The sequence below is a fragment of the Phoenix dactylifera genome, chromosome 6 (assembly GCF_009389715.1).
Source record: "Phoenix dactylifera cultivar Barhee BC4 chromosome 6, palm_55x_up_171113_PBpolish2nd_filt_p, whole genome shotgun sequence".
NCBI lineage: Eukaryota > Viridiplantae > Streptophyta > Magnoliopsida > Arecales > Arecaceae > Phoenix > Phoenix dactylifera.
In genome coordinates, this window is record NC_052397.1 from 13635113 (window position 1) to 13645815 (window position 10703).

Sequence of the window (10703 nt, forward strand, 5' to 3'; positions counted from 1 at the left end):
TCTCCCATAAACATATATAGATATATTCCAGGAATTGGTTTATTCTGGCTTCCAAACAGGCCTTTCCTTTTCAACAGTTAAGACTAACCCACAAATCATATCACAAAGTGGACCAAACATGTTATATTTCGATGAAAAGGCAGTAGCACAGTCAACCATGAACTATAATGAGTACAATTGAAGCGTTCTCCTTGTTATTTCAAGCAACCATTTGCAATAACTAGTGCCTTTTGACAGAAAGCATTGCATATTTAGTCTCAAGAATCTCTTGCAAAAAGAGTTCATCAAAACATATGGGAATTATTGGCTTCTTACTAAATGGTTTTCACAGAAGCCAGCACTACGAGCTACCACCCCTTAGAGCAAGAACGAGATGGAGGACAGAACCACCCTCAATGTTGTAGTCCTTCGCAGTTTTTGTCATCAGCTAGTTGCTTGCCTGCATATATCAGCCTGCACAAGAATCAATAAATAAAACGAAAGCTATTAGCTGCGGAGCTTGTAACTGAGTCAGGGCCGGCTCAACCCTTAGGCGCCTAAGGCTCCGGCCCAAAAAAGGCTTACCGCAAGAAAGGCCTCAAAGACAAAACAGAAAGGAAAAAGACCCTTCTTAGTGAGTTCGTCTTAAGCCAGCCTACTACAGAAAAGGCCTCAAAGACAAAATAGAAAGAAAAAAGCCTCTCTTAGTGAGTTCGCCTTAGAACCCCAAATGCATTAGGCCGCTCCTGAACTGAGTAAAAATGCATGCCTGAAAAAAAAGGTTCCACCAGATACAGCTAATAAACTGGTGATATGCCGCCCTGAGGGGTTCAACATCAGAGTCTCAAAACTACTAGAAGAGTAACACACATACAACATAGTAATTTAGCAGCAATTTATTTATCCAAAGGAAGCATTGGGCCTGTTTTTCTGAAACCACAACAAAACATAACTTTGTTTGACATCTTGCCAAGCTTTAAAGGCATAAAATCAAGGAATATCCATCGCATCTTTTTATATTTGGTTGCTATTCTGGGATCCAATGACAAAACAGTACTTTTCTTTTTATCTAACCACAAGCACACCTGAGTGTTTTCTAAAGTGGACATAGCGATCCTCGCCATATACCAATCCATGATCACCATTACTCACTTCCCTCAAACAAAAATAGCTCCTATGAGAGAGTTCACTATACCTTCTCATACCTTTCAACCATATTTGCCATCCATCTCCGCCATCTGAAAAGAAAGGTTTAAAAACAGTATTTTGGTGGCAGACGGCAATGACCCACAAGTAATCTTGGTCGGCTAAGAAAAATGACTGTTTAGGAACTGGGTCCTAAAAGAGAGATCTAGCCATCATAATCCTTTGTATAAAAAGAAGAAGACCAAGCCATCATGGCATCCTCATAATGAAAAGAGTATGAACTGGGACATTTTCTGTCGTCCCTTGGTGCACACCACATGGATCAAGAGATTAAGAGCTTCACATGGATAAGACTTCCAGTAGAGTTTGCAAAACAAAATCCTGGCCACTACCATCCAACTATAGATTTTCCGATCAAACTGCAAACAGCTGAACCACAAAATAAATGTCAATTAAAAGATTTAACAATTTCAAAAGCAACTATGAGCGATCCAAATTAAGGATTTACATTGTTCACATTTATCTACACCTCTAAAAATGCCTAGAAATCAAAAATCATATGTTTTGGAGGTCTATATCCTACAAATCCATAAAGCAGTTGATGTTTGTAATCATACTTACAACTTATCTTTTGAAGTGGTTTCAGGAACGATATATAAGCGAAAGCTATCCATACAAAACCATAACCATCAAGCATTTTCCAACTATCGTGTGCCTGCTTTATGAATCCTTAATCACCAAGAAATCCTAAGAAGGGCAACTTCCAACCGCAGGTGTCAATATCAAAGATCAATCTAAAGTAACACAAATTGATATTCATAACCAAGACATTTACAGCATAGCGAAGTTGAAGCAAAGCAGTTTTTCTCCTTCTGGCCACCCAAGTGACTTGTTCTTGATATACAATTGACATGGTCCATTTACAATAATGCATATGACAACAACAATAAACAACATCAGAAATGTACTAGTGGAGGAAAGAAAACAAATTATTATGAAAACAAAGATGGATATTTCTTGCCTAGTAAAATTTACAAGTGCTTCATGAAGTAAGAGAATCTTGACAAAGAGGCTCGGTTAAATAGAAACCACCAGGTATAAATGAACTGCCCAGTAAAACCACTCGGTCATAATAAATGTCAATTGAATGTAAAGTTACTGCAAATTAGGATAAAATTTCTGATGCAGGGAAACTGATATGCACACACTAATAGCTACTTAACCGAGACCCATCAAAATATAAGGAAATGAAGAAAGCGGGAGGGCGGAAGATCAATCAGAGAGTACTTTCATAATAAAATATCAATTACAGGTATTAAAAAAGGGTACCTTTGTTGGACAGGTGGAATGCCTTCTTTCTCCTCAACCCTTTCTTTGATCCTATCAATGGTGTCAGTGGGTTCAATGTCAATTTCAATTTCTTTTCCAGTAAGGGTCTTCACCTTAATCATTGTTCCACCCCTAAGCCTCAAAACCAGGTGAAGAGTCGACTCTTTTTGAATATTGTAATCAGCTAGAGTTCGACCATCTTCCAACTGTTTCCCAGCAAAAATCAGCCTTTGCTGATCTGGGGGTATCCCCTCCTTGTCCTGCAAATCAACAAATTACACATTTCAAATGATACAAAAGAAAAATTATATACCTTTATTACTTTCAAAGTCATCACTTATAAGAACATGATCAACCTTGTTCATTTTTATTCAAAAGTAAAAAAAATTTGCCTTGTGATAATACTCCTGCCACTAACTGTGTGGACCTTCAGATGATAAATAGGAACTACCATATTGTTATAAAAATGGTAAACTAACAAGAGAAGTCCTATTGCATTTTAGGTGAAACTCAAAGGAAGGTCCTTTAAAAGAGCCACACTATCACTAGACATGTCCGGGTGCGCATTTTACAAGTCCCAGATGATTCTATAAGTCAGCATATTAGCGAAGCTCACTACTATATAATATGTCTTTGTCTTTCATTGCCGTCGCTGTACACTTCTAATTTTTTTTACTTTATCTTACCACTTTAGTAAAAGAAATTCTTTCTCAATCAATTTTCTCTGTCTAATAGTAATAAGATATTGAGAATTTTGCAGAACAGATCAACTTAATTGTTGACCTTACAGAAAAGGCCATTTTTTTTTTTGGCAGAAACAGTCAATTTTAAATTTTGATAGACCGCTATATCTATGCCCAATAACTATATATAAGAACATTCTTGAGAAGTGCCTTGTATTACATGTGCATCCATTACATGTATGTAAGATAAATGTTCACAAGTCATCAGATGATAGGGGCATAATAGTTCAGTAAAGTCCAGCATCCAAAAGAAACTGTTTCTGGAAAAAGGGGGAAGAGTGGCCCTCTTTCTGCACATACCAATTGCAGTGGATTTTGTTCTGCAAACCCAATCAGATATATGAAAGACAAAGCTGATAGCATGGTGAACCCCAGAATTTAAGACATTAGCTGAGAATAAAAATAAAAAGTTCTCTATAGTAATCTCTAGTTTAATCCAAGGTTTTAGTATATGCTACTGCAATAAAAACATAGCAAATATTTATGCTTGCCACAGGTCATCATCATGTAGTGTTTCTTGTGAGGTGGTTATTATTCAAATTCAAGACCTATATGCAGTCTATCTCCATTAAAATTATCTTCCAGTAACCCCTACAATTTGAGTGGAATAAGGTGCAACAGATGATCACTCACAAGTCTCAACGATAGAATTCTGTAGCAAAAAAGAAAAGAATGTTTTCACAAGATACCTGCAATGGCCACCTAGGTACTCGCTTAATTTTTTTGTATTATGCATGAGCATGGAGGATGAAATCAACTTATGAATTATCATTGAATATTGCCTATTGATTCTTCCCATTGACTTTGTACATCTTATTTTCTATTTTAAGTTCATATTTTGGATTAACTATTTTTTTCTCCTTTTACTTTTTTGACTTTATATTTGTTGGGCTGCCTGACCTCAGGGCTCACCTAGTGTCTAGGCATTAGCAGCCCCTTGGCCATACATCTGCTGCCTAAAATATTTTAAAACATCTAAAGAAGAAAAAGAGCCATGTATCAAAGAAATGTCCCGGTGGAAGTACATTGTTCTTTTCATTTAAACAATGCATTTTTAAATGAAGGTTAAAAAGAACAAAAGAGCTGATATTGACTGACTATATGTGCATGACAAAAAGCTAAATTTACAATAACTTAAATTTTATAAAATAAATCATCCAGAAATATCTCACTATAAGTTACAACCAACAATCAGACAAGATTCACAGTTGAACAAGGATTAACTGAATACTTAATAGTGTCAATCTCCATTGTCTTCCCAAACTGGGTGGAGAAATAGAACATCAAAGATATCCAGGTTTGTGTCATCTAGATGTGTTGCTTTAATAGTTTGAAAACAAAAAACTGGGAGAAACATTGGATGGTAGAAATCTTGGAGGGCGAGGAGGAGAAGAGAAGGAAGACTATTTTACTATAGAAACAAGTACATCTTTGTGTGTATGACAGATTTCTAGATATTTACCTAGGATGGAAACTTTCTCATCAAAAAGGATCTGAAAATAAAAAAACAATACATTTTTGTAATTAGTGCACCTTTTTACAAATTTCTCTTTCAAAAATGTCAAGAGAGACGTAAGGGGAGTTTGCCTATCAAAAGTTTACTTATCCATATTTTTACATATGATGAGATGATTGATAAATTCACTTAACTTTCTCTGCAGGTTCACTGCCTTTGTTTATTTCATTCTAAAGCTTGATCCATTCAGATGACCAAGAAATCAGCCTCCTTGTTAAAAAAAATGGATAAATTACATTAAACTGGATGCTACATGAGCTTCCTGTCTATATACCAAGCACAAAACAACCCCGACAAACTCCTCATAACAGTTTCAAGTGAACCGCCCCTCCTAAAAATACCCATGCACACACCCCTTATGTCTAATACGTCAATCAAGCATGCCCCCCATCTTTCATGCTCCTCCATTGTACCTAGCATTCTTCTCTGAAAAATTTTCTCTCATTTCCAACATACTTGACCAATTATAAACACGTATATGGGTATCCTTGAATTCCATTATTTGAATCAAAGACATTAATTGTGATTATATAACAAAAGTAATTAAGTATCAACTTTCTGCATATAAATAGTGGTCAATGGATAAGGACACAAGAATTGGATGCAGACAAGTGCCCAAGCATTTGACTCAGCAAGATGAAAAAAAGGAGATATGGGGACACACATATACAAACAATTTTAACCGATATGTATATGAGCGTGTATGTCTGCATATTTTACTAAAAAAGTATTAAAAGATATTATTTGTTACGGTCTTCCAAATTCCAAAATCCATGTTTCTCATCCAAACTTCCCAAGTAGCTTAAGGATTCCAAAAAAAAACATTTTTCAAAGTTATTTTAAGCCTACAATATTGACCAAATTTTGAAAAGAACAAAAGCTCACTTTTGATATTATTATCTTGGATGCAACTAATTCTTGCACTCCAAATCTATCAAAGTTTTATGAATCATCATCCATCCTAAATGATGAATCCCCTCATGTACGACGTAAGTAGTTAACCATTGTGAACTTTACAATTTTTCTTGCCTATCTCTCTCATGCCCATTTAACAAGGATGATATTACAAAGATTCTATTTAGAAATCAAACTAACAAATTGAAAAAACTAATTAAAGGGTTCAGAGTCTACATCAAGTGCTAGATATGAATATCAAATCTTCAACCACAACTTAGAGTCGGGCACCATGTCTAAAAACGATAGGGATGCATGATAATGATGTATGGCCTTCCTATTATAAGACAAATAAAGCAAGACATGATGACCTTTCTTCTATATGACCAATAAAAGCAAGACATGATATAATAACCATCCCCTATGGTATGACCAAGCAAGACATGATGATGGCCTTCCTACTATATGACCAGAAAGTATTTCTTAAGTTCCTTGACCTTGTATATATACCCAGGGTTTGTCTAGTGTGTAACCAACATGGGAATAAATAAACATCCACATGGATCCTCACACTTCTAATTAAACTCTAACATCGCCGTCAAGCCAAGAGTCCAAATCCAATCAAATCAGCCTCAAAGGGCCTGGTGCTTTAATGTCCCTTGGTCCGAAAAGTCTAGTTGGAAGCTTTTATTTGGTTGCTTGATCTTGTATAAGTATCTAAAATCTTCTTAGTGCTCAATCAATGTGGGACTAAACACATGCATGCATACACTCTCACATACTCCCCACCATTTAAACTCTAACATCCTCACTAGACTAAGGATCCAAACCCAAGCAAATTCAAAAAAAAAAAACACTATGATTGCCCTGTGGTTAGATCCAAAAGGGCTTGTACTGTATCATCGCCTTATCCACATGGGTCTTGGAACTAATATTCTCTTATATCATTTGTAACAACCCAAGAACTCATCCAAAAAGGCTACCCAAAAAGTATTAATTTGGATTTCTTAAATCTGTATAAGTACCTAGATCTATACAATGCATAACTATTGTGGGACTAGACACATACCCACATAAGTTCTCATATACTCTTCCCATTTAAACCACCTTCTATGGTATGACCAAGCAAGACATAATGATAAACAACCACTTATGCTATGATCAGGCAAGACATGATGATAAACCACATCCTATGGTATGGCCAGTGGACCAAAATGCTGGAAAACTATAACTCACTCCAAGTGCCCCACCAGAACTAACAATACGGGAAAGGAAAAATGCTACCAAGTACCAACCACAAAGTACTGTATCACTAGAACTAAGAAATAAAGGAAGGATGTTACCAACCATGAGGCACCGACTCTTCACCCCAAGAGGTTGTGAGGGCTGTGAAAGTCCAACCTAAAAAATTAAGCTAATTGGTGGATGGCCCATGAGTATATAAGCACCACTAAAGTCCTTTCCCTATTCGATGTAGGATTATTACCACTCCCTCGACAACTTCTCTCCTGAAAGAGGGGTGAGACCTGTTGATTGCAAGTGTGACTGATGGAGGATCGGCAGGCAAAAAGGATCATGGGCACTAATACCATGCTAAAATCCAAACCAAAAACTTAATCCAGCAGGTGGATGGGCTCATGAGAATATAAGCACACTAAAGTCCTTTTCCTCTTCTATGCGGGATTATTGCCACTTTCAAATGCATCGGGATCTTCCTGATTATATCAGCTGTAGTAAAGGATCGCTTCCGCACAAAATCCAGAATCAGCAATCAACGGAGTAATAGGAGAAGAGAAAGAAAATTCAGTCAGTAAAATAAATAATTTTAGCATATTCTGCTGAACAAAAACAATGATTGAAAAGATTCCGAAACACTAGAAACTATGGACTCTCCGTGTTGTAATCACCGTATCCAAACAATAGTAGAGCACAGAAAGGGAAGAACAGGTTCAAAAATGAAATTAAAATAAAAAATGGACGCACCCAATTAGAGTTACAAATATGAAACATCTTCAGGCATTTACTTTACAATAAATAGGAAAAAAAATCAACAACAACATTAAACATCTCAGGGAGAGGAGGAGAAAAACCTAATAGCAGCGAACTCTAGATTTCGTTACTTCAGACAACGAAATGCGAGTAGGAACCTTGATTCCAAACTCCAAGATTACCAAAAATCCAGAACAAAAGAAAAATAAAGCAAAGAAATCGACACAAGAAGCATAAAATCCAACGGGGTAGATGGGATTAGAAAAAAAGGGAGACCTGGATCTTGGCTTTGACATTGTCGATGGTGTCGCTGCTCTCGATCTCGAGCGTTATCGTCTTCCCCGTCAGCGTCTTCACGAATATCTGCATCTTTCGTTCCGCTCTCTTTTTGCCCCTTTTCCTTCGCCTCTCGCTAAGACTCCGATATTCTGCGGGTGATTTGCCCGACGACCGGCGACCAGATATCGGGAAGAAATCGCGTAGAAGAAACGCACGAGAATTCCTCTGCCTTCCGATCGTGGGACACCGCAACTTGTCGTGTGGCTTATACAGGATAAGTTTGTGTTCATATGGTCCAGCCAGACCCGTTAACCCGGTTGCACTTGCTGGGATGAGCCAGAGCCAGTATTTTCCGCATCAGTATCGGTTTGCTAGAAAAATACCCATTTTATTTAATTTCAAAAACAATAATAACATATTTAAATTAAATATTTAACTAATTCAATAAAAATATCTCGAAATTCAAAAAAAATATGATTTGGTAATATTTAGTCTGCACTCTACATGATAAAAAAAAAAAAAAAAGTTAGAACCATGTCGTGCTTAATCTAATAGATAAAATCTAATTTTAATAAGGTTCGGGGCATACTTTTCGTGCGAAGGGGTGGTTGTTTTTCTTTCATGATGCTGACCATTAGATCATACTCAACACAAATCTCAAAGCATGCTAAACTCTTTTATCCGTCCATCTACACGGATCTTAGAGCAATTGTTGTGCGATCCCAGGATGAATATTTCTTTCGCACAATAGGTACAGCACCAATCCATTTTAATATGTGATGAATCAAGATCAATGAAATAGATTCTCAATTTAAACAATTTGCCATGCATTTTGTCGTACCATCTGTTTTGTGTTAACAAACTGCATGGATTAGAGATTATTGAAATATATAATTTTTGATTTTTGGGTTTCTTTGATGGTATAAATAATGATCAACAATATGGAGTATGGATTTTCAATTTTGATGTTTCATTATTGATTTTAAAATAAAGAGCTAGATATCTCTCCTCTGGAGAGAAACGGATCCCACTCTTTTTTTCTATTCATATAAAAAAAACCTCAGATTACATCCTTTTTATGTAAGCACAGCCCATAACATTAGCACCAACTAACGAAGCATAGTTGAATTAGGAACATCAATCCACAAGAGAAAAAAGGTTTTATTCCCTAGAGCTGTTAACAGGCCGAGCTACTTGGGCTCAGCTCGGTAAAAGTTCGGCTCGGGCTCGACTTGTTAGTTAAACGAGTCCGAGCCCGAGCTCAAAATGAAGCCCGTTTGAATTCAAGTCCGAGCCCGAGCTCAAGTCCGAGTAGCTCACGAGCCCAAATGACCTCATAACTTAACACGACCAAATAAGATCGGAATTCATTTGGAAACCCTACATCCAACCGGCTCTCCTAGTCTCCTAAACGGCACATACCCTCTGCAATTGCATCTTCATTCGTTCAACTCAATTTGATGCAAAGATTTCACAATTTTCACCACATCCTTGGCAAGAATCCGCTAAAGATCCATTCAGGCTACAAACGACAACTAATGGATCAAATAAAAAGGCACCTTGCGGCGATCGATCAACGGCAAGAACTGGGCCTTGCGATGAAGGAAGAGGCGGCGGATCCCGGCGTAGTCGGGGACGTGGGTGGCGATAGACGGCCGAAAAAGGAGAAGGCAGCTCCAGAACTCTGGATCCATGGCCGACTTCACCCTGTCCGCCTCCTGAATCTTGCTGTCCCACTCTGCGCGCAGATGTGGTGCTCTATGAAATGACTGAGTCGCACCGGGCCTTACCCGACGCTCACCCAGCACCCGTACTCCAACTCTTGAGTACCGCATGGAACCGAATAACTGAGCAGGGAACGGTAGCTCGATTGACGGTTTATTTGGATTTATGAGCTCTCATCATTTGCCTTCGTCACGTTAATGGATGCTTAATTTCTAAAAACCGAGCTTATTTTGCCGGTCGATACATCTTTCTCTACAACGTTCCTTCTCAAACAAATAAACAAAAAAAGGGAGACTTTTCCTCCTTTGTTCTGCAACAGACAAGTCAATCCCTCAAGTCTTTCTTCGCCCATTTTCTTCTTTTCTCGTGATAGAGGACCGTCCTATAAAAATTCTAGACATACTTCTATTAGACGGAAGCATAAAAGTAAAAAAAATTCTACGTACTAGAAAAAAAAAGTATCGTGCTTAAGCCTGAGCCCGAGCTAGATTTATCGAGCTCGGGCTCGGATTTGAGCTTGTTATTGAAACGAGTTTTACGAGCTCAAGCCCGAGCCATTGATTTGCCAAGCAAGCCCGAGCTCGAGCCTAATACAGAGCTCGGTACTAAGCCCAAGTCCAAGCCCGAGCCTCGGCTCAGTTCGGCTCATTAACAGGCCTATTATTCCCTAATCAATTACGGTAATTGAACTCATTCTCAGAAAGTAGACATTGTTTGTGATTCATCTTCATTGTCTAGATCATAAAATGTTTTAAAGAAGAATAACTTCAGTTGTAAACTATCATTTTCTTGGGTTGCTGCTTTTTGTTGCACTGCGGAGGCTCGGGCTCGGCTCGGCTTGTTAACAGGCCTATTATTTCCTAATGTCATCGAATACATTCTCAGAAAGTAGACATTGTTTCTGATTCATCTTTATTGTCTAGATCATAAAATGTTTTAAAGAAGAATAACTTCAGTTGTAAACTATCATTGTCTTGGTTTGCTGCTTAAAATGACCTTGCAATGACATTAATTTTCGGCTTTCTAAAAGAAATTTCTGCTGGTACCAACCTAACATTCAACTCATCTGGTCTGATCAAGATCACTACATGCATGCCTTTTAT

At 37.6% G+C, this 10703-nt stretch overlaps 1 protein-coding gene across 2 annotated transcripts; it reads right to left on the minus strand.

The window, feature by feature from the left end:
• Positions 1–108: 108 nt before the first annotated feature.
• On the minus strand, positions 109–8147 carry LOC103705271 (ubiquitin-like). Of its 2 annotated transcripts, XR_003385320.2 has the most exons (4): positions 7873–8147; positions 2455–2714; positions 1175–1554; positions 166–453 (listed from the first exon to the last, which is right to left on the minus strand). XR_003385320.2 is itself a non-coding variant. In XM_008788929.3 (3 exons), exons 1-3 carry the CDS (start codon positions 7963–7965, stop codon positions 393–395), a joined length of 414 nt encoding a protein of 137 aa, XP_008787151.2. In that variant the 5' UTR covers positions 7966–8147; the 3' UTR covers positions 109–392. The 2 variants fall into 2 exon arrangements, 1 of the variants encoding a protein (XP_008787151.2); XM_008788929.3 differs by lacking the exon at positions 1175–1554 and having other exon boundaries at positions 109–453.
• Positions 8148–10703: the final 2556 nt, after the last annotated feature.